Genomic DNA, 23,614 nt, shown 5'->3' with positions numbered 1-23,614 from the left:
GAAACCCATTTCCTGGTCTTTTCCATGTCTAGACATGCTCACACCCTTTGGTGGTGGTCTCCTCCTCTGGCTGTAAAACTAGCAATGGTTGGTGCATTGACACCTCTTGTACCTATTTTGCTACACTCTAAGGATCCTGTGGTTACACTCTGACCACCCAAATAATTCAGAAGCAACTCCCTACCTTAAGGTCAACTGATAAGCAACTATAATACTACCTGCCACTTGGATTTTCTTTGCCACATCCAGGAATGTACCCACAGCTCCAGGGAGTCAGGACACAGACATCCTTGGGAGTCTATCTCAGTCTCTCTGTCATTTCTCATGTTGTCCCACTTCACTGTCCCAGGGTCCTCTCTCCTTACAATGGCCCCAGGACTTTAGATGGCCTTGCCATTTTGCCTCAGAGTCCAAGGATTTCCCCCACCCTTTATCCATCCACCCTACTCATCTGTTGTATTCTGTGATGTCCTCTTTAGATTTCATGGTGGACAAAAAAAAAAAGATTTCATGGTGGAGGGCATGGTGAAGGACATGGGGCACTATGCTTGGCTCCTGATCATCCCTGTTATGCTAAGTGTGTCACTCAAGCTGTCTCCTGAGCATGTCAACATTGTAGAGGGCACAGGATCTACTCTTCCCCTCATACCATGGCTTCTAGCGTGTGAGAAAGATCTTAATTATGACCCAAACCATTTGACTGGGGGGAAATCCAACCACTTAGGTTCTAGAGACACCTATTATTCCTGATGCTATTGGGTCCTGAAGAGATTTGGAGTCACTAGAATTTAAGCTCCTTGAGAGCAGAGAATACATCCTCAGTACCTAGAACACAGCGCAGACTGGCAAATATTCAATAAATATATGATTACCAATGGAGTCTGAATCTTATGTAAAGAGAGTCATTTGCAAAGATTTCTGAAGTCCCAGAAATTATTTCCCAAATTCCCTCCCAACACAACAGCATAACCATCTGCGTCAACTGAGAGCAGGGGAAGGAGGTGGGGAGATCCCTACCCTATGATAAGGGACATGTAGCTGCTGAGAATGCAGTCCTTTGTGTGAAGATACTTGTCTGCCCTTGGGGAATAGCCTAAATGCATCCCTGGTATGATGGTTGGCATGAGTCATCTCCTTGGTGCCCCAGAGTAAATCTCAAAAATATAAGATCGGAATTGCTTGCAAGGGTGAAGTGTATGTTCCCCATCTACCCCCTCTGGTGGCCTTACTTTCAGATCTAGACCAAACTGATCCTAAAAGTGAGATCATGCAGTATTTGTCTTTGTCTGACTTGTTTCACTTCATGTAAAACCCTCAAGGTCCATCCATGGATGGTGGGATTTCCTTCTTCCTCACGGCTGAATAATATCCCACTATACATACAGACCACATCTTCTGTAGTCATTTATCCATGACGGACCCTTTGGTCATTTCCATGCCTTAGCTGTTGTTAATAATGCTGCAATAAACATGGAGGTGCAGACATTCCTCCAATTTCCTGTTTTCATTTTCTTCAGATATGTAACCCCAAAGTGAGATTGATGATCATATAGTAGTTCTACTTTTAGCTTTTAAAAAATTTTTATTAGAAAGAGACTGTGAGTATGTGGGGGAGGGGCAGAGGAAGAAGGAGAGAAAGAATCCCAAGCAGGCTTATGCTCAGTGTAGAGCCCAACATGAGGTTCAGGCTCATGACCCTGAGTTCATGACCTAAGCCAAAATCTAGAGTCAGACACCCAACCAACTGAGCCACCCAGGAGCCCTACTTTTAACTTTTTGAGGAATCTCAAAAATCTCAAAAATTTGAGGAATCACTGTGTCTTCCACAGTGGTTGCACCCGTTTGCATCCCCACCAGCAGTGCGTGAGGATTCCCTATTCTCCACGTCCTCACCAACACCTGTTGCCTCTTGTCTTCTTGATGACAGCCATTCTGACAGGTGTTGAGTGGTAGCAGCAGAGATCATGCAGCCCACAGAGCCTGTCTATCAGGCCCTATACAGGAGAAGATTGCCAACACCTATTTAGATCACTGGATCCATGTTCACTTACCTTCTTGAGGTTTTTCTAGCCACAACTCCCTTCACTCACCCTCCAGACATTTCTACCCCTAGACCCCCAAATTAGGACCTTTTAAATTCCTTCATATTGCCCAATAGAAAATTATGGCTTTTGGTACTGTGCAGACCAGAATTTGAATTCACCTTCTTCACATAGTAGCGAGTGGCCTTGGCACATACTTCAGCTGTGAGTTTCGGATTCTTTGAATGAAGTATGGGGAAGAGAACTATTTGGGAGAATTTCTCTAAGAGATGTAAGATCATGCAATGACAGGAGAGTATCGCTGAGCCTGTGTGAGAAAATCTCTCTCTTCTGGGTTCCTGGTTCTCTCTCTGATCCCATGGAGGAATACCACAGCCCAGTGCTGGTCTGCAGCCAGCTTCTCGCATTTACTGCTACCTCTCAGAAACAGAAAACTGTGGCCCAGGGACCAGAGGGTCTGTTTTTGAGGATGGACACTGATTTTCCATTAATAGAAGTATTCTACAGATTTTCTTTTAAGATAGAGTTGAGTACAAAAATAATAACATTAAAAACCTGGGGAATTTGAAGAGGAAGATAACATAGGAAAGAATACAGATGCCACGTACAGAGGGAAAAATGTCATTAGGAAATTCAGGGTTGACTGAGTTTGGGGAAACAGGAAAATGTGTGTAAAGTCCCCAACATATCCTGTGTACAGAATTTGTATTCAGGGTTCTAGTTTTAATAAAACTTCTGTAGAAGGTTCTAGTCTGTGTTTCCACACCCTGCCCTGCAGGCCTTGCCAGCTCCAGCTGCTGCCCCAGACCAGCCCCACCTCCCATAGTGACTGCCCTTCCCCAAGACTTACCAGTATAGAGCACAACCAGGAGTTGGGACATCATGGCAGCCATACAAGCCTCTTCTAAGGATCTTCCTTCAGTCTTGCTGTTGGTGATTAGCCAAATGTTCTCGACTGCAGGACATGCAGGAACAGCTTTGCCTCTGGTTTTTCAGCCCTCCACTCTACATGCCCCCAGTTTCTGTCTTCTAGTCTCTATCAGGAAATGACTATTGCAATACACTCTCAAGTCACTTCCTTCAGGCCTGACCCACTGAGTCCTCCAACAGCACAGAAGTCAGCCACCCACTTCTAAGGCATATCCATGAATATGCAAAGCATGGGAGAAACTGCTAGCTGAATTTCCATCACCATCGTCCCCTTCTGCACAGTGACAGCAAATAGCTGGGCTCCCAGCAATCCAGAATAAGAACTACATTTCTCTAAGGGCACCTCAGTGGCTCAGTCATTTGAGCATCTGACTCTTGGTTTCAGCTCAGAGCATGATCTCAGGATCATGGGATTGAGCATTGTGAGCCCTGCATTGGGCTCTGCACTCAGCAGGGAGTCTGATTCTCTCTCTCCCTCTTCCTCTGTCCCTCCCCAATAAAATAAACAAAATCTTAAAAACCAACAAACAAACAACGTTTCTCTGCCTTAGGAAATTGTGGGTTCTTCTGCTCATAGGATGTGAGCAAAGTAATGTGAACAACTTCTGGATTGTGTCCCAGGAACCCTAAAGGCAAGAGCAGGGCCAGGGCGGAGGGCAAAGAGATGAGAACTCATAGGGCATCAGGGAAGGGTCAGGATCCTGGAGAACAAGAGAACAGGCCCTATAAAGAAAGGATAAGACAGAAGAACACTTACTGAAAGGCAGTATGGCAGAAAAGGAATTTGAAGAAGGAAATGTCTGCAGTGGGTTTGTAAGTTGTTTGCTGTGGAACGTGATGTGAACTACCTTGTGGGTGAAATCTCTTCTGTGAAATCTTCTGTCATTAGATCTCTGGTGTAACGAAGCCCTTCAGAAGAACTCAGGGAGTCATGTTCCACATCTGGTTGAAGTGTAGACAGAACAGGAGACAATCCAGACAGTGGACCCAGGCAATGGGCAGGAGCTGACTTGCACATGGAAAAATCTAGAAGGGTATATCTAGTATTTTTAAAGTGTTATTTTCTGAGTAGTAGAATTGTGCTCAGTATTTTTTTCCTTTGGTTATATATGTTTTCTAAATTGGCTGAAATTGATATGTGAATTTTAACCCTTTAAATATTATTGAAATTTAAGGTTTTCTAAATTTTAAGTGAAGTGCTGTGAATGAGAAAAACTCAAGGTTGAAAAAAGGAGTGAACTTGGGATACCTGGGTGACACAGTGGTTGAGCGTCTACCTTCAGTTCAGGTCATGGTCCTGGGTCCTGGGATCGAGTTCTGCATCCAGCTCCCTGTGAGGAGCCTACTTCTCCTTCTACCTATGTCTCTGCCTCTCTCTCTGCATCTCTCATGAACAAATAAATAAAATCTTTTTTTTTTTTTTAAGTGAACTCTTGTAAAGCTTAGAATTTGGGTGGCACCAGGGTGGCTCAGTGGTTGAGCGTCTGCCTTTGGCTCAGGGTATGATCTCGGGTCCTAGGATCGAGTCCTGCATTGGGCTCCCTGCAGGAAGCCTGCTTCCCCCTCTGCTTATGTCTCTGCCTCTCTCTGTATGTCTCTCATGAATAAATAAAATCTTAGAAAATAAAAAGCTTAGAATTTGGGACTGCTGAATTTAGGGACAGATATAAGGACTTTCACATAAACATGCCAATGGGACATAACACATTTCTTCCCAAAATTTCATTGAAAGGGGATTTATGAGGAGGATATAAGCTGAGAAGCAAGAAAGGCAATGAGAGAAAAAAAAAAAAAAAAGAAAGGCAATGAGAGGAGCAACTGTAGGATAAGAAATGTTGATACAATTATGGAAACTGTATGTGTGTCCTTGTAGCAGGGCACCAAGAAGAAAAGTCACGTCCCCTGACTCTCAAACTGCATAGCCTAACATTAGGCTCCCTGCTAAGTGGGGAGTCTGCTTCTCCTTCTCCCTCTGCCCCTCCCCCTGCCACCGTGCTCTCACATGCACATGCGCACGTGGGCGCATGCAGGCTCTCTCTCTCTCTCTAAAATAATAAAACAAACAAAGAGACTTGCACCAGGTTGTGGTTGCCTTTAGGGGTGGAGGGGAATGGATAGGGCCATGCTTATGCCTGATATATTATGATTATAGTAATTGCTATTGCTTTGGCTATTTTGGGATCTTTTGTGATTCCATATAAATTTTAGTATTATTTGTTCTGGTTCTGTGTAAAATGCTGTTGCTATTTTGATAGGGATCACATCAAGTCTGTAGATTATTTTGGGTAGTATGGACATTTTATCAATAGTCTTCCAATCCATGAACATGGAATACCTTTCTATTTCTTTAATTTCTTTCATTCAGGGATGCCTGGGTGGCTCAGCAGTTGAGCATCTGCTTTTTGCTCAGGGCTCAAGGCATAATCCTGGAGTCTCAGGATCAAGTCTCACATCGGGCTCCCTACATGGAGCCTGCTTCTCCCTCTGCCTAGGTCTCTGCCTCTCTCTCTGTGTCTCTCATGAATAAATTTCTTAAAAAATTTCTTTCATTCATGTTTTATAGTTTTCAGAGTACAGTTCTTTCACCTCCTTGATTAAATTTATTCATAGGTATTTTATTCTTTTTGGTACAATTGTAAATGGATCGTTTTCTTAGTTTCTCTTTCTGCTACTTTGTTATTAGTCTATATAGGAATGCTACCAATCTCTGGATATTAATTTTATATCCTGCAACTTCACATAATTCATTTATTCTTATATTTTTTGTGGAGTCTTTAGGGTTTTCTTTGTGCAATATCATATCATCTGCAAATAGTGAAAATTTAACTTCTTCCTTACCGATTAGATGCCTCTTATTTCTTGTCTGATTGCTATAGCTAGGACGTCTAGGATGATTTTGAATAAAATGGATGAGAATGGACATCCTTGTCTTGTTTCTGATCTAAGAGACCTGAAACCATAAAAATCCTAGAAAAGAACACAGGCAGTAATTTCCCTGACGTGAGCCATAACAACATTTTTCTAGATATGTCTCCTAAATCAAAGGGGAAAAAGCTAAAATAAACTATTGAGACTACATCAACATAAAAATATAGAGCTTCTGCATAGCAAAGGAACCATCAACAAGACAAAAAAGCAACATACTGAATGGGAGAAGATATTTGCATATGATATACCTGATAAGGAGTTAATACTCAAAGTATATAAAGAATTTATACAGCCCAACACCAAAAAAACACCAACAATCCAATTTTAAAAATGGGCAGATGATCTGAATAGATGCTTTTCCAGAGAAGACATACTGATTGTCAACAGACACATTAAAAGATGATGAACATTGCTAATCATCAGGGAAATGCAAATCAAAACCATAATGAAGTACCTGTCAGAATGGTTAAAATAAAAATACAATAAATAAAAGTGTTGATAAGGATGTGGAGAAAAGGGAACCCTCTTGCACTGTTGGTGGGAATGCAAACTGATGCATCCATCATGGAAAGCAGTATGGAGGTTCCTCAAAAAATTAAAAATAGAAATACCTTATGATCCAATAATTTCACTACTGGGTGTTTATCCAAGAAGATGAAAACTCTAATTCAAAAAGATACGTACACCCTTATACTCATTGCAGCATTATTTACAATAGTCAAGATATGGAAGCAACCTAAGTACCCATCAATGGATGAATGGATAAGGAAGAAGTGACACACACACAGAGGAATATTATGCAGCCATAAAAAGGATGAGGTCTTGTCATTTGCAACAACACAGATGGACTTAGAGGGTATTGTGCCAACACCTGGTAAGTAGGTAAGTCAGTAAGTAAGTCAGACTAAGAGAGACAAATACCATATGATTTCATTCATATGTGGAGTCTAAAAAAATGAATAAATAAAAAGCAGAATCAAACCTAAAAATACAGAAAACGAATTGATGGTTGCCGGAAAGAAAGGGGGTAGGGATGGGGAAAATAGGTGTAGGGGAGAGAGAGATACAGGTGTCCAGCTATGGAGTAAGTCATGGGAATATAAAATGCAGCATAGGGAGTATGGTCCATGAGACTGTAATAGTGTTGTATGGTGATAGATGGTGGCTACACTTGTGGTAAGCACAGTGTGACATATAGAGAAGTTGAATCACTCTTTTGTACACCTGAAACAAAGTGATATTGTGTGTCAGCTATACTAAAAAAAAAAAAAAAACTTTAAGTAATAGTAGCTATTAAATAATTAGATTTTACTGAGTAAATTTCTTGTGAACGTATCTTTTTAATCCCAAAATATTTTAGTACGTAGCTATCTTTATCAGATGAGAATCTGTTTTAAAAAATATATAATAACCACCAAAGCAATATCATAGTAGTATCTTTGCTACCATCGCATAATCCAGTCAGTATCCATATTTCCTCAATAATATCAAATATATTCTTCGGTCAGTTTTTTTAAAAAGATTTTTATTTATTTATTCATGAGAGATACAGAGAGAGAGAAAGGTGGAGACACAGGCAGAGGGAGAAGCAGGCTCCACACAAAGAATCCAATGTGGGACTCGATCCTGGGAGTCTGGGATCACGCCCTGAGCCAAAGGCAGATGCTCAACTACTGAGCCACCCAGGCATCCCTGTCAGTTTTTAAAAAATCAGGATTCAAATCTACAAGTCGACAAGCTGTATTTGATCGATAGGCCAATTTAAGACAAAATTCCCAATGTCTTTGTTAAAATAAGAAGCCAAGCACATCATAGGTTTTTATGATTTTTTCCACCATTAATTTGGAAGAAAAGCAACATGCCCCTGAGACTATTGTCTTGACAGAGCTTACTTATCTTTCTGTTCAGTAATATAGAAAAATCAACAAGGCAACAAATTATTGGGGAGAGAAACCAATTATAATCACAGGAGTTTCTTTGAGGGTGATCTCCAAAAGATATGGCAATGATTTTTAAAGTCTTGAGATTCGAGATGCCTGGGTGGCTTGGTGGTTGAGAGTCTGCCTTTGGCGCAGGGTGTGATCCTGGGGTCCAGGATAGAGTCCCACATCAGGCTGCCCACAGGGTGCCTGCTTCTCCCTCTGCCTGTCTCTGCCTCTCTCTCTGTGTCTCTCATGAATAAATAAATAAAAATCTTTTAAAAATAAATAAAATCTTTTAAAAAAATAAAGTTTTGAGATTCTTATGAGACCCTTTTGTTTAAATAACACTTCTCTGTGTAGATTTATTTCAACAGAGTAGAGAACAATATAGTAAAATGAATTATTTATGTGATTCTCCTAATTGCACCGGAAAACAACACTGATACTTTTGGCAAAGCTTTCACCTCAACACTTTAATCAGATTGAGTGATTGATTGATTGATTTTAAGTTTGAACCCAGCATGGAGCCCAACACAGGGCTTGAACTCACAACCCTGAGATCAAGACCTGAGCTGAGATCAAGAGTCAGATGCTTAACCGACTGAGCCACCCAAGCCCCCGTAACCAGATTTCTTTTTTTTTTTTTAAGATTTTATTTATTTATTCATGAAACACACACACACACACACACAGAGAGAGGCAGAGACACAGGCAGAGGGAGAAGCAGGCTCCCTGTGGGGAGCCTGATGTCATACTCTATCCTCAGACTGAGATCATGCCATGAGCTGAAGGCAGACGCTCAACTGCTGAGCCACCCAGGTGTCCCGTAACCAGATTTCTTTCTTTTTTTTTTTTTCCCGTAACCAGATTTCTTAAACAATTTGTATGACTTAGAAAGATCTTTCTTCTTCATCACATGGTTTTTATGGAAGTTCCACTATGAGGCATGATTCATTAAATTATTGGCCATTGAGTTAATCACTCAATACCCAGCCTCTTCCCCTCTCCCCAGAGATGAGGATGGTGCTGAAGATTCCAAGCTTCCAGTCACATGGCTGGTCTTTCTGATGATCAGTCCCCATCCTAAGCTACCTAGAGGCTCACCAAGTGTGGCCTCATTAGAACAAAAGATGCTTCTGTCACCCTCGTCACTCAGTAAATCTCAAGAGTTTTAGGAGCTCTGTGCCAGGAACCAGAAATAAAGGCCACGTCTCTTTCTGCAGACCCACAAGAGCCCAATCTAGACTGCAGCTGAGCATTTTTGTATTCTGGAGCTGCAGTCTGAGGGGAGCAGGGCAGAAAGCATCACGCCTCATTGGAACCTGAGAAGCAATGAGAAGCTGTCTGGCAAAAGTCTCCCGGGGAGAAGATAAGGTGAGTGGGAGATGGGCTCACAGCAGCTCCTCACAAACCTCCCATCCTTGCGTGTTCCAGTGGGATCATAAGGCATTGTGCCCGGACTCAGATTAGCTGCAGTTCAAGCCTCTGACTGTGTAGCCATGTGAAGGGTTTCCAGGATGCCATAGCAGAGCCCCCCACCACCTTCCCGTGGCATGAACTTTCCATAGTTCTTTAAAAATAAGCAATGGGTACAAGATCTCCAGAAGCATGTTGTTACTGGCTGAATGTCTGTGTCTCCCCAAAATTCTTATATTGAAGCCCCTAACCCCTAGTGTGCTGGTATTAGGAGGTGAGACCTTTGGGGGTGATTAGGTTTGATGATATTATGAGGGTGGAGCCCACATGGTTGGGATTAGTACCTTTATAAGAAGAGACATGAGAAGAACCTCAGGTCTCTCTTTCCCTCTCTCCCTCACCTCCCTCCCTCTCCTTCTCCCTCTCCCCCTGCCATGTGAGGATACAACAAGAGGGCACCTGCAAGCCAGAGAGAGGGCTTTCACAAGAACCATGCTGGCACTCAGCTGCCAGGATTGTGAGAAATAAGTTTCTGTTGTTCAAGCCACCCAGCGTATGGCATTTTTAAAAAGCCCAAGTTGACCAAGACAGGCATACAAAAAGATGGCAATATTGATTGGCTCCTAGGAGGAGTGCCTGGAGCCAGGTAGGGCAGGGAGACTCTAGTAGGAGCAGCTGGTGGGGGGTCTGGTTCATCTTTGTCCCTCATGCACCCCGACCAGTGGAGCAGCCACCATCTCCGACATTGCTGGTCACTCTGTCCAAGAAAAGAGGGAGCTCGGAGTGGGGAGGAGGGAGTCCTTACAATTAAACACTCCAGCTTGGAAATGACACTGGTCACTGCCATTCACAACTCAGTGTCGAGCCAGAATAGACAAGGATGGCTAACAGTCCTATGACGTGCCTGTTAGGGAGTTCAGGGATTGCAAGGAAAAAGGTGTGACCACAAGGTGGCAGGAGCACACAACTTTGCATCTCTCAATCCCAGTGCCCTCCACCCGGCATTGGGTGGGGGTGGGAGGGGGGCTTTGCACATGCTCTTCCCTCTGCTTAGGACACCCTTCCAGCACCTTTACCTTGTTAAAATCTGCTCACCTTTCAGATCTCACCTCTTCACTTCAGTAAGCCATCAGAGAGCTCCAAGATTAGACCAAATCTCTCTCTTCTGTTTTGCTATAGTTGTACTGATGAAGATGGCTAATGGTTTCCTAGCATCCAAATTTCCCTTCTTCCTTTAAGTAATAGAACCCACCTGCCCATTTTTAGAAGGTCACATGCTAGAGCCCAGCCACTTTTGCAGCTAGACCTGGCCATAGAACTGAGTTCTGGGATGAGAGTAGAGGAGACATGTTCAAATCCTGGGCCTTATTCTTTAAAAATGATTGTTTCTCTCTGTCTCTGTCTTTCTCTCTTCCTCCTTTCATGCTGCCTCAGAACCACACCGGAAAACTGCATGTTGACAAGAGCAAAGCTGTTGGTAAACAGTCCCAGACTGTTTCAACTATATACTGTGAAGTGAAAGAGACATAAAATCATAATAGGTTTTTTTTTTCCTTCTCTTTTTTTTACATCAGCTCAAAGTGAGCTCATCAATACAGTGAGTAGCAATTTGGTTAATGCTTTTCTCAGCGAGCATCATGAGATTAGGGTTTATGCCTGCTGTCATTCCCCGCTTGTCCCCAGCACCCAGCACAGTGCCCCCCCCCACATGGAGGGCATTGAAAAAATGTGTGCCAAGTGGATGAATGGGGACCTGGGGGAAGCAAGATTGGGGACCGAAGTGTAAGTCCTAAGGGTGAACATACCTGGGTTTGTGGGAAAAGGAAAGAGGTCTCATTGAAGCTAAGAGTATTAGTTTTGCTATTGCTGTTGTGACAAATTGTCACAAACTAGTAGCCTGAACATAAATGTTTTCTCTCTCTGTTCTGAAGGTCAGAAGTCCAAAATGGGTTAAGAGTCTGCATTCCTTCTGGAGGCTCTAGGGGAGAATCCAATTCCTTGACTTTTCCAGCTTTAGAGGAGCCTGTATTCTTTGGCTCATAACCCTGCATCACACTGGCCTCTGCTTCTGTTTCTACATTCCCGTCTCTGACTCTGACCTCTTCCTTCTTATAAATAAGGACCCTTGTAACTACATGGAACCTACCTAAACCTAAATAATCCTGCATAACCTCCCCACCCCATGATGCTTAATTTAATCACACCTAAGAAGTCCTTTGGCCATGCACAACATTTTCACAGGTTCCAGGAATCAGGACATCACTTGTTGGCAGGGGCGGCGGGGATGATGCATCATTCTGCCCACTGCACAAAGGCAAAATAAAGTAAGGAACTCACTTAGATCATTGTCAGGGTGCTGAGCCTCATCCAGACACACTGTGTACATTTCCTAAGACCTATGCCAGGCTCTGGAGACACAGAAATGAAACGACCTGGTCCCTCTCGGGAGGAACTTGTGGTCTAATGGGTGGTGGGGAGAGAATCAGAATACAGTGTAAATACTCAGGGAACTATGGGAACACAGGTGGGCCAGGCAAGCTTGCAGGGGAAACAGCATGTAACCTGAGACCAGAAGGATGAGTGCAGACCCAGGCAAGGGCAGATAGAAAAGGAGAGCTGGTAGAGCTGGTAGCAGATGTGTCACAATCTCACTTCAAACACCTTGTGAGCATTTGTGGGTGACAAAGAAAAGGAACCACTGCCTGGGGGCCCCTAAGGGTGTCGTCGGTTGAGCGTCTGACTCTTGGTTTCTGCTCAGGTCATGATCTCAGGGTCATGGGATCAAGCCCCTCATTGGGCTCTGCACTCAGCATGGAGGCTGCTTGAGATGCTCTCCCCTCCCTCTGTGCCCATTCCCCCTTCTAAAATAAATAAATAAATCTTAAAAGAAAAAAAAAAGAAAAAGGAACCACTGCCTCAGGAATGGTGAATTGCTTTGCAATGGTTAAATGTAATAATGTTCCCCTTTCTCTTCCTCATTCAAAAGTGGAAGTGACAGGAGCACCTGGGTGGCTCAGTTGGTTGGGTGGCCAACTCATGGTTTCTGCTCAGGTCGTGGTTTCAAGGTCCCGAGATCCAGGCCTGTGTCGGGCTCTGCGCTTAGCGAGGAGTCTGCTTGAGGATCCTCTCTCCCTCTCCCTGTGCTCCTCACCCTGCTCACACATGCTTTCTCTCTAAATAAATACATATTTTTTTCTTTTAAAAGATTTTGTTTACTCATGAGCGACAGAGAGAGAGGCAGAGACACAGGCAGAGGGAGAAGCAGGCTCCCCACAGGGAGCCAGATGCAGACTTGATCCCAGAGCATGGGATCATGACCTGAGCAGAAAGAAGGCAGATGCTCAACCACTGAGCCACTCAGATGCTATTTATTTATTTAAATAAATATTTAAAAGTAAAAATAATAATAGTCTATTTATAATATTATTTATCAATAACGTTCTAGTTTTCATCTGGCTAACCTTTATTCCTTTCTCATTCTCGTACACACATTTTCCGCCTCAGAGCACTTCTAACCACTCAAAACTCATGTGTTCCATTCCTGATTTATGTCTAATTTTGGTAGAGCACACATCCTCTTCTGTTGTTATTAAATTTTCCAATGTCCCTTCCCCCTCTCCCCACTTACTGAAGAAGATACCTTCAAGTTTTTGGATAAGTAAATGCATAGGTTGGTTGATGGATACTGAATAAGTATAATAAATAGATGAGTGGATTAATAAATTAACTGATTAGTAAAGGGAGGAATGGGTGAATGGATGTGAGAATGAATGAATGATGGGTATAAGGGCAAAAGAAAGGATAAATAGTTAAATAAGAGCAAGAAAAAAAAACAAGAGCAAGAGGAAAGGGGATGGGTGGATGGATAGAAAGAAACTAGGATGAGAATCAATGAACAAAAGGATGGATGACAATGAATGACTGGGATAAGTGGTTGAATAGTAAAGGAACTAATGAATGAATAGATGGAGCCTCCTGATGTGACACTGACTTCCTGTATGACTAGGGGAGCTCCATGCCACCCTTCCATTCCACCATTTTCCCATCCATAAAATGAGAAGATTGGATTTGATGACTTTGCAGCCCCATCCACATCTGGTTCCTTCATGTGAACCTGGGTCTCTGCTTCTCCTTTGACTTCCGATATCCACACACAGTTCACAGAGAGATTGCCCAGGACATGCTCCACAGGAGTCCCCACTGGTACTAAGTGCAAACCCAGAAAGTCCTGCTTGGAAGTCCCTCCTCTTGTCTCTTCAGCAAAAGTCAATGAACCCAGGTGGCTACTTTGATTCCAAAATTTCAGTGCTGCTGAATTTCAGCACCCAAATCTCAACTACTAGGAGAACTGGGTGTTGAAATAGCATCATTTTACACTGTTTATCCATATTTTGAATTTACTGGTCTTTATACAAGTCCAGAAATCAGTTTCTGTAACCAAGGAACAAATATTGCCCAACTTCTTAAAGTCATGTTTCACCGTGTATGTTAGGCATGTGAGCTGTTGTATCAATGAAAGGAGTCATGATCAGCATTTTAAATAAAACAGATTATAATAAAATAGTGGAAGTAGATATTGCTTCATAGAACTTGAATTCTAGTTTATAGATGTAAGTGGATGCATGTACAGGGCTGTGATGTAAGCTTTGCTTCCTACTCAATGTCTCCCCAAAACGGAGTGAATAGGTTAAAACAGCTGATCTGCGCTTTTATGATCTCTCTCCACATGTTGGGGACAAGTTGTTTGGTTCTCTTGAACCAAGAGGGTAGATATTTTTAGTTTCCTCTTTCACAGACGACAATTCAAGAGACTCTAGAGATTGCTCAAGGCTATCTCGCTAGTGAGTGATGGAGCCGGGGCTGTCCAAAAAATGGAATTTATCCTCTCCTTGATAAAGTGGGGAGAGAAGGAGGGGAAGGTGGAAAATTTAGTAACAAAAGAAGAGGATGTATGCTCCATCAAAATTAGGCATAACGCAGGTGCCTGGGTGGCTCAGTGGTTGACTGTCTGCCTTCAGCTTGGGTCCTGATCCTAAGGTCCTGGGATTGAGTCCTGAATCAGGCTTCCCATAGGGAGCCTGTTTCTCCCTCTGCCTCTGTCTCTGCCTCTCTCTGTGTGTCTCTCATGAATAAATAAATAAAATCTTAAACACACACACACACACACACACACACACAAAACCCACAATGGTGAAAGCAGCCAAGAGTCGGTGGGAAGCGGGCAGGTGCAACGTATAAATGTCTAGGTCAAAGCTCTTGTGCGGACACTGCTCTTGCTGTAGCCTTGGCAACAGACTCCGCTTAATTATGACAATGACTCAAGAAAACAACCTGCACCGCACACAAACGAAGCTGTATAGGGAAAAAGTTCTACCTTGTCTGATCTTGGTCTAGACTTTGGTGAAGGTCTGAGGAGGTGTTCAGAAGAGGTTTGCTTGGCGACCAAGAATGAAGTCATGAAGGAAATGGCAGTGAATTGCTTAAAAGTTCAGCTGGAACATGCACAATGGAAAACAAACAAACAAACCCTATAACTTCATTCCAGTCCTGTGCATCTGGTAGAAACTACAGTTATATAAGAGCTAACATTTACTGAGTGTTTACTATAGGCCAGTCACTTTTAAGGGCTTTGTGTGTATTGCCAACAAGACTATGAAGTGGGTATTATCACTGAGCCCATTTTACAGTTAGGGTAATTTAGACTTGGGAGAGGTCACTTTCCTAATATCCCAGCGAGTGAGCAGCAGCACTGGGACTCAAACCCAGGCCTCGTGACTAGGAAGACACAACCATAGATAGAGCCTTCCACTGATCTACTAGAGGAATGACCCAGAAGGGAGCTAGAGAACACAGTAGGAAGTTTATTGTGACTCAGAAGCTGAGCTCAGCCAGGAGGACTGAGGGGCTCTTGAAAGGGCCTGTCCACCCCCAGGAAACCTATTTCTTCTCCCCATCTCTGGGAAGTCTTCTCACACTTGGAGGCATCTGTATCCAGTCCTCTGGGGCTCAGGGCCTGACGCTGCCTGGGTGCGACTCTGGCTGTGCCAGTCAAAAACAATCAGTGTGCCCAGGGAGATGAGGACCAGGCCAGCCAACCCCAGGCGGACGAGGTTACTCTGAGTGTAGTCCAAGGAGCCTGAGCCTGTGGGACAGCAAGAGAGAGGCCTTCAGCTCCAGAACCCAGAGTCTGGGCCTGCCATCTGGGTCTTGAACCTACAGGGTGATACTGGGGACTCAGCTCCCAGTCTCAAAGTTGAGATGGGTCAGTGGGAGCAGGGGTCCTGGACTCCAGGGTCTGGGAGAAGGGGGTAGAGTCATGACCCCTAGACTGGGGAGCAGGGAGGAATCAGGGGCCTGGATCCTTGGGCTGGGGAGCAGGGAGAGGCTGGGAACCCAGACACCTGGGATAGGGAGCAGGGAGGAACCAGGTCTCAGACCCCAGGGTTGGGGAGCAGGGAGGAACCCGAGGCCTGGATCCCCTGGCTGGGGAGTAGGGGCCAAGGTGGGGGCTGGATCCCTGGGCTGGGGAGTAGGGAGGAACAGGGGGCCCGGACTCCTGGCAGGGGCTGGGGGCCCGGACCCCTAGATTGGGGAGCGGGGAGGCACCGGAGGCCGGACTCCCCCGCCAGGGAGCAGGGGCTGCGGCCGGGCGCCGGGCCCTTACCGTCAGCGCTGATGACCAGCGGCTCGCTGCGCAGCGACAGCACGTACGGGGAGGACGGCGTGTGGTAGTAGCAGCTGTAGGTGCCCGGCGCGCGGGCTCCGGGCAGCGGGAAGTCGGCCCAGGGCTCCGCCGAGTCGCGGTACTGCAGCGGCGCCGCCACCCCCACGCGGTACAGCGCGAAGCTCATGCCCCGCAGGCGGCCCGCGCAGCGCAGGCTCACGTTGGCATCGGGCGCCACCACCGGCCCGGGCAGCGCCACGAGCGACGGGCGCGGCAGCTGGTCTGCGAGGGGCACGGGCGGGGGCGAGCGCTGGCGCGGGCCTGGCCCCCCGGCCCTGCGCCCCTCCTCCCGCTCCCCGGCCCTGTGCCCCCGGCCTGGCCCCCTTCTCCCGCTGCCTCCGCCTCCTGCTCTCGTTCCCTCTCCGCCGCTCACCGACGCCCCTGCCCTGCCTCACTCTGCATTTCTCTCCCTCCCTCCCAACATCTCTGTGTCTCTCGTTATTTCTGCTTTTGTGTCCTTTGCATCCTAGTCGGTGGCGCCCCCTGTATCTTCATCCCCGAGCACACCTTTCTCTTGCAGTCTCTGCCTCTGTGTCCCCGGATGTCCCCTTGTCTGTCTGCCTGTGGTTCACTGAAATTCTCTTTGTACGTCCCTGTTTTAATCTCCCCCGCGCTGTGTGTTTCACTACCCTGGATCTCCGAGGCAGTGTCTGCCGTATGGTTTCTTCTGGTGCTTCTGGGTTTCTCCCAAGGTTTCCTAACCACAGTACTCGTCACATTTTGGATAAATCCAGATAATTCTTTGTTGTATGGGGTGAGGATGGAGGTTGTCCTGTGCATTGTTGGGTGTTTTGCAGCAATTCTGGTAGTAGGGATAGCCCAAAAATGTAGTGACAACCAGAAATGTCTCCAGGTATTGCCAAAGGTCACCTGGGAGGCACAGTCGCCCCTAGTAAAGAATCATCCATTTCTCTGGTTCTCTTTCCCTCATGTAGTAATTTTTGCTCTGGGTCATTGTACAAGCCTGTCTCTGTATGTCTTTTTCCGTATCTCCTGTATCTCTCAGTCCCTCCTTCTCCCTCCCTCATCACACCCCAAAGTCCCTCCTTTCCCCTCAGCGCCCCACCTCAGGACCTCACCTGTCACCAGCAGTTCCAGTGTATCACTGGGGTGGGACCAGATACCCAGGTCCCAGCCAAGACTCCGGTAGCAGCAGTGGTAACTGCCCCCCTGGGCTGGGGTCACCTCCTCCAGGAAGAACTCTGCCAGCTCCATGGACACATCCCGGTACAGCACAGGAGTGATTTCTCCAGACTTGAAGAGTGCAAACCTCCAGGCAAGTTGAGGTGCCTGGCACCTCAAGGTCACGTTGACCCCAGGGGTTACAATTGCAGCAGGCTGAGCCTCCAGCCATGGCTTGGGGTATAAGGCTGGGGAGACTGAATAAACAGAACTCCTGGGTCCCTGGGCTTCCTGGGCAGGTGGGGTGGGAAGAGAATCACCTGGGGCAGTCCCTGCCTCTTTCTCATCCTCAGTTCCCTGCTTATAAAATAGGGAAGGTGCTGGACCCCAGTCAAGGATTGTCAAGACTAGCCGCAAATTAGAATAGCAGGGTCACTCCTGAGCTTTATTGACTCCGTGTTTTTTAAACATAATGTCAAGGGATTGGGTCCCTGAAATCTGCAATTTTAAATTGTTCTTCAGACTATTTGTATCATAGTCAGCATATTTCAGTAGTTGCCAAATTTGCTATCTACTGGGGGGGGGGGGGGAGGTGTATCCCTACCTCAGACCATTCCCCAATACCAATTCCAGGTTAAATGTTTTATTTTGTTTTGTTTTACTGTAAAAGTATTAGAAGAAAATATAGGAAAATATATCTGTCTTGGGGGTAGAAAAAGCTATCTTAAAATACAGAACAAAATAATTCAGAAGAGACAAGATTAATTAATTTGATGACTGCAAAATTTGAAGTTGTATATGAGACTAGACAAATGGAGCTAGAAAACAATCAACAGCACTGGCAGAAATGACTTACTCATTCATCACATAGATTAAGAGTATAGAAAGAAATCCCAAACCCAGCTGAGTTGAAAATTGGACAAAACATGAATAAGGCAGTACACAAAAGAGGAAATCCAAGGTGTGAAAACACATAGGGAGCGGGGGAAGTTGCTTAATGTTACTAGTAATCTTTTTAAAAAATTTAAACAACAGTAAGATATTTTTGCCTATCAGGTTGTCAAAAATTAAAACAATTGTTTATCTCCTGTTTAAGTGAAGATGTGGTGAAACAGGTAGGTAGGTATACTTGAGTGCACCTTTTGTGAAGGCAGTTCATTTATCTCTTTCTATCAAAATCCACAAAGGGCATGCCCTAATAATTCCATTGTTCCACCCTAGACAGATATACACACAGAGGCACAACAAGCTCACTTTGGAGCACTCATTGAAGCATTAATTAGGGTGAGACTGGAGAAAGACCCTGGAAACAACCTAAATATATATCAAGAGGGCCAAATAAACTAGACTCCAACCATACATAGCAAATGGTAAGCAGCAGTTTAAAAAAAATGTAGTTAGTTATAATAATATAGAAACATCTCCAAGAGAGATTGTAAAGTGAGAAATAGAAGATGCAGAACAACATGGGTCATGAAATATCAATGTTGCCTTGGCAATAAAACAAAGTATATATTACATATATGAGTCTGAATGCATGGAAATTTTTTGGTAAGGAATCACAGCTTATTTAAGGAAGATGAGGAAGGGGAAGAGGGAGGTTATATGTCCTTTGGTAATGATTTTTTAAACCATGAATATATGTTAGCTGTATCATTAAAAACTATTAATTTAAAATAAATTGATAGTTAAGGTGGTTTTCAGTGGTTTTCCAGGTGATTCTTGTTTGAAGGTGTAGTGTAGTGGGGAGGTTTGAGAGAAAGAGATCGCACCCATCAGAAAACCTAGAAGGAAACTCAAGGCTCTCTCAGGATGGAGGATCCCTACTCCTGTCCAAATGGGCTTCCAAATGGGGGAATAATTGGCATTGGCCAGAGATCCTATTTCTTGAGCCCTGCACTACACCAAGCTCTGAGTCAAGGGTTTTACAACGTGATTTTTAAAATTTATTTTAAAAAATATTTTTTAAATGTAATGTCTACACTGGGATGCCTGTGTGGCTCAGTGGTTGAGCTCAGGGTGTGATCTCGGGTTCTTGGGATCGAATCCTACATCGGGCTCCCCTGGGGGAGCCTGCTTTTCCCTCTGCCTGTGTCTCTGCCTCTCCCTGTGTGTCTCTCATGAATAAATAAAATCTTTAAAAAATAAAAATAATCTCTACACCCAACATGGAGCTCAAACTCACAACCCCAAGATCAAGAGTCCCATGCTCTATGGACTGAGCTAGCCAGGCTCCTGGTATACATGGGTGATTTTATTAAATCCTCACAATAGCCTATTTCACAGAGAAGGAAAACTGAGTAGCAAGTGATGCTTTGTTCAAAGTTGCAAGTGAATAATATGGTGAAAGTGGGGTTCTAGCTTAGAGATCTTTAGTTCCAAAGTTCATGGTCTTTACTACTCACCTATCCTGGTCACTAAAGGGAGTAAGATGAGAAGGAAAGAAAGGGGGGAGAAAGGGAAGAAAAGATGTAAGAAGAGAGGAGCGGGAGGGAGGGAAATCTGGAAATCTGGGGTGAGCTTGGGCACCAAAATAAAATCTGAGTAGTTGGAAATGGGCTGTCAGTGGCTTACAGCTGAATGGCTGGGGGATATTACTCACCAGTTGGAGTGATGTCTGAATGACACAGAGGCCCTGTAGATCACGGAGGGGCTAAGTCTTTTCAAAGTTCTAGGCTTCTCCCAGCTTCACCTCACTGCAAACCCAGGAATCTAAATCTTCCTCTGGGAAACAGGAATCTTACCCATATGTCCTCTTTCAGTAGCCAGAACTGCAGGCTCTTAATCCCTGCCTACTTCATTAGTCTGAAGTCTGGCCCCAGCCCCCTCTTGCCTCTACACCCAGTGTCCAGACCCCTGGACTCCACCTTTTCCAGGAGACAGTAATCTGAGCCCACAGTGTCTCCTCTCTGGGGTCCAGGAGTCTGGGTCCCCAGCTCTCTTCTTTCCCAGAGACCCAGGTCTTCTGGCTTCCTCTTCTTCCCACATCAGAGTCTAGGATTCTACATTTGTCATTCCCAAGAGTTCAGTCCTTAGGAAGGAATTCAAGACCTCTGTGTTCTCCTGTGTTAGGACCCAAGGATCTGGGTCCTGTCCCCTTATTCTGGGTCTAGATTTCTGAACCCTCAGCTAGTGCTGTCTGACCATCCCGCACCTACCCTCAGAGGGACTCAGTAGCCCTCTTCCGTTCCCTCTCCCTGCTCAGAGTGTCCAGGTCCCCAGAGCCTGTCTCTCTGCACCCAAGCCAGCCTGGGACCCAGGGAGAAGGGGGAGGGGTGGCTCACAGAGGATCAGCAGCTCAAGGATCAGCGCCAGAGCCATGGTGGTCAGATCTTGGCTGGAGCAGAAGCAGGAGCCAGGGCTCAGCGGTGCCCTCTCACTTCTCAGGAAATGCAATACCAGAAAGCCAGAGCTCTGTTTAAGGAAGGGAGGAGGGAAGTGGGGGCCTCTGGGTGACTGTGTCACAGCCCCATGGTGCTGTGGAAAAGCCTGGGAGATGGGGCAGTCATAACCAGTTGTGTTCACTAATTAAACTTAAAAAAAAAAAAAAAAAGACTAAAACTAGCACCTATGATGTGCCAGACCCTGTGCTGCGCTATTCTGGGGACACAGAGAGGGATCAGACCCCGTTACTGCCCTAGAGAAACTCCCAGTCTGATGTAAAAACAGAGGCAGACCAGGTGAGTTAAAAAAAAAAAAAAAAAAAAAAAAGTCAGCTACATGGAGGTCACATGTGGCACTGAGAGAGTCCACAGAAGGCCCCTAACCCTCCTGGGATGAGACTTAAAGCTTCCAGGATGAACTGATTTTGAGCTGAGACCTCGAAGGATAGCTAAGTTATCTGTCCTCTCCCAGTCTCCGCTTCTTCATCTGTGAAATGGGCTTTCATGAGTCAACTCTAAAATGAGGACTATTGCATTCCGCCTTGGATGAGTCGCAGCTGCAGGACTGGGAGTACTCCTCAGGCACGACTCCTAGGCGGAGACAGATTTGCACTTAAATCTGCAGTGCCGCCTGCTTTCTTTGCCGCGGATTCTGACAGTTGTCCTGCTCCAGTGCGCGCGTGCGGACTCAGGCTGCGGGGGCTCCAGCGCGGGGACCACAACTCCCAGAGTGCTTCGCGTCCTCGCCACAGCCCCGGGCCGCAGTTCTGTGCCAGTGCGCATGCGCACTCAGATTGCGGAGCCTCGGGCGCGGGAACCACAATTCCCAGAGTGCTCCGGCCGCTTGCTGCCGCCGCCGCCGCCGCCGCCGAGACCAAGATGGCCGGGAGTAAGTGAGGGCGCCCGCGGCGCGCTGGGTCCGCTGGTTCCCGGAGCCCCGGTGGTGCCGGTGCTGGGGCACGGCGGAGCCTCCGTGCAGGCGGTGGGGGCAGGGCCACAGGGGGGCGCCGAGATCACGAGAGGGCTCCTCCGGGGCGGGGGTGGCGCGAGAGGGTTAGAGGTCACCGGAGGCGTCCCCTGCAGGAATGACCCTCCTCGCCCTCCCCTCCAGGACTCGCCGCCTTCCTCAAGGATGCCTGGGCCAAAGAGCCGGTGCTGGTCGCGTCCTTCACCATCGGGGGCCTCGGTGCGTGAGCGTGCAGCGCCCTCACCCAAGGTCCCGTCGCTCCCCACTAGCGCTCTGCCCTGTACCCTCAACGTTCTAGGGCCCCCTCGTGTGTCTGCACCCCGCCCCACCCCCACTATTAGGACCACCCTGTACACACCTACCTGGGAGGTCCATGACCCTCCCCCACCCCACCCACCCCACCCTCAGGGCGAGGTTCTCAGCCCTGGCTGTGCATTAAAAACACGGTCAGAATCCTACCACTCCTCACCCTTGCCCCCCCCCCCCGCCCCGCCCCACACTAAGCTTGGAGTGGGGTGGGGTGGAGGTGGGGCTGGGGAATCTCCGGTGAAAAGCCTCTTCCGCGCTGCCTTGACTGACAGCTTCTGTTCTAGAGCAGGGCTGCTCAGACTTTAATGTGCGGGAGGTCTTGTTCAAGGGCAGGCTCTCGGCATAGGTCAGGGATGGGCAGGGAATGCGGCATCTCCCCCAGGTCCCAGGTCCTGTCAGCGCTGCTGGTCTGCAGGCCGCCCGCAGCCCGCTGAGGTTCTAGAACAGTTGTCCCCCATGGCAGCCACAGGCCACACCGGCCACCGAGCGCCTGAAACCGAACCACTGTGAATTGAGCTGGGTAGGCTTTGTGTAAAGTACACACTGGATTGCAAAGCGAATGACAAATATATAAAATATCTCTGCTTCTTTCATGTTGATGGGGTATTGAAATGATGTTTCCAATATGCCAGGTTAAATCATTTTTGAAAACTCATTTGTATCTTTTATTTTTATGTGCCTGTTAGAAGGTGTGAAACTAAATATGTGGCTCTTATGTTTCTGCTGGACAGTGCTGGCCTAGAACATTCTTTTTACCCCCCACCCCTGCCCTACTCCCTGAGACTCCTGGTGCCCACCCTAGGTGGACTGTGATTTCTGAGACAACCCTTCCTTTCCTCGGTTTGTAACAGTTCATGATTCCACTGGAAGATCCCCAAACCATTCCTCTCACCCACTACCTTGTGCTCCCTGACCACCTCTACACTCATGCCCTCATTCTGTGACCACCCCCATGTCTTCCCTCCTCTGTGCCCTCTAGGTCCCATTCCCGCTCCGTCCACTGATAAGTGGGGATCTCAGAATGCCATGGGGTTTCCTGGAGGGGCAGGACCTCCCCGCTCCCCTCCTCCTAAGTACCTGACTCCTAGTTTGCTGAGGTTCAGCTTCTGCCCCTCCCCTGTCCTGAAAGCCACCTTCCCCTGGGCCTCCCCCGTCTCTCCACAGCTGTGATTCTGCCCATCTTCAGTCCCTTCACCAAATATGCCACCATGATCAACCAGGCCACACCCTACAACTATCCAGGTGAGTGGGAGCTGGAGGGCTGGCCCAAAGCAGGGGTGGAGGGTGAGGAGGGACCTTCCTGCGCTGGGGGAGGAATAATCATGGGTAGGTTCTTCCTCAGCAAGGATCTGAGAACCTGCTGTATGGACTGGACTTTCTTTTTTCTGAGATCTGATCCATGTGCCATAAAAATCATTTCCTGTCTGTTTTTGCACTTTTGAGTTTCTGTTGTCATTCCAGATTTGTATTCCTTTCTGGACTTTTGTCATTCTAGGTGTCTGTCCTGTTTCTGTCTCTCTGCTTTTCCGTACCTCCAGGTCTCTATCTCCCTGCTTCTCTCTGCATCCCCTCTCTCACCTCTCCTCTGGGGTCCCATTTCTCTCTTTGAGTCCAAACTGACAGACTAGCCTTTATGGGTCTCCCAAGACCTGTTGGTCTCAATGGCCCACCCTCCTGCCCCACAGTGCCCCTCCGAGATGATGGGAACATGCCCGACGTGCCCAGCCACCCCCAGGACCCCCAGGGCCCCAGTCTGGAGTGGCTGAAGAAATTGTGAGCACCTCTGGTGACATGGAGGTGGCCCCTTCCCTGTAGTCAATAAAATGCATAGAGTGACCCCAGCATCTGAGCTTGAGTGTGATCAGAGGTGG

At 46.6% G+C, this 23,614-nt stretch overlaps 3 protein-coding genes and 1 long non-coding RNA gene across 12 annotated transcripts in view; 2 read left to right on the top strand and 2 right to left on the bottom strand.

Moving 5' to 3' along the window:
* Nucleotides 1–3,026, bottom strand: part of LOC144324283 (T-cell-interacting, activating receptor on myeloid cells protein 1-like) — a 16,585-nt gene extending 13,559 nt beyond the window's left edge. For 5 of the 6 annotated variants that reach the window (XR_013389814.1, XR_013389819.1, XR_013389824.1 and 2 more), the window contains exon 1: nt 2,893–3,025. Coding sequence is in view for 3 of the 6 variants with exons in the window: in XM_077915657.1 (XP_077771783.1) it covers nt 2,893–2,935 (43 nt within the window). In the remaining 3 variants the exon portion in view is untranslated. Of the gene's footprint in view, nt 1–2,892 lie in introns of all 6 variants that reach the window. The other variant, XM_077915667.1, reaches the window with a different exon arrangement.
* Nucleotides 1–12,152, top strand: part of LOC144324366 (uncharacterized) — an 18,664-nt gene extending 6,512 nt beyond the window's left edge. Inside the window, exons 2-3 of the long non-coding RNA XR_013389922.1 lie at nt 9,046–9,196; nt 10,673–12,152. This is a non-coding gene — a long non-coding RNA (uncharacterized LOC144324366). The remainder of the gene's footprint in view (nt 1–9,045; nt 9,197–10,672) is intronic.
* OSCAR (osteoclast associated Ig-like receptor) lies at nt 3,978–21,132 on the bottom strand. 4 transcript variants are annotated; one of them, XR_013389873.1, is made up of 8 exons: nt 20,369–21,132; nt 19,687–19,719; nt 17,042–17,341; nt 15,903–16,184; nt 15,212–15,380; nt 14,613–14,730; nt 11,441–11,542; nt 8,645–10,746 (listed from the first exon to the last, which is right to left on the bottom strand). XR_013389873.1 is itself a non-coding variant. In XM_077915692.1 (7 exons), the coding sequence occupies exons 2-7, from the start codon at nt 20,403–20,405 to the stop codon at nt 14,727–14,729; spliced, it is 825 nt and encodes a 274-aa protein (XP_077771818.1). In that variant the 5' UTR covers nt 20,406–20,498; nt 20,905–21,132; the 3' UTR covers nt 14,613–14,726. The 4 variants fall into 4 exon arrangements, 2 of the variants coding, with proteins under 2 accessions (XP_077771818.1, XP_077771828.1); XR_013389868.1 differs by lacking the exons at nt 8,645–10,746; nt 11,441–11,542 and adding an exon at nt 3,978–3,998; XM_077915692.1 differs by lacking the exons at nt 8,645–10,746; nt 11,441–11,542 and having other exon boundaries at nt 20,369–20,498; nt 20,905–21,132.
* On the top strand, nt 20,999–23,584 carry NDUFA3 (NADH:ubiquinone oxidoreductase subunit A3). The gene is made up of 4 exons (XM_077915761.1): nt 20,999–21,356; nt 21,579–21,653; nt 22,908–22,985; nt 23,429–23,584. The coding sequence occupies exons 1-4, from the start codon at nt 21,014–21,016 to the stop codon at nt 23,518–23,520; spliced, it is 588 nt and encodes a 195-aa protein (XP_077771887.1). The 5' UTR covers nt 20,999–21,013; the 3' UTR covers nt 23,521–23,584.
* Nucleotides 23,585–23,614: the final 30 nt, after the last annotated feature.

This window comes from Canis aureus, chromosome 1 (assembly GCF_053574225.1).
Source record: "Canis aureus isolate CA01 chromosome 1, VMU_Caureus_v.1.0, whole genome shotgun sequence".
In the NCBI taxonomy this organism is placed as follows: Eukaryota; Metazoa; Chordata; class Mammalia; order Carnivora; family Canidae; genus Canis; species Canis aureus.
Note: the sequence above shows the minus strand (reverse complement) of the source record. Positions and strands in the feature narration are given on the sequence as shown.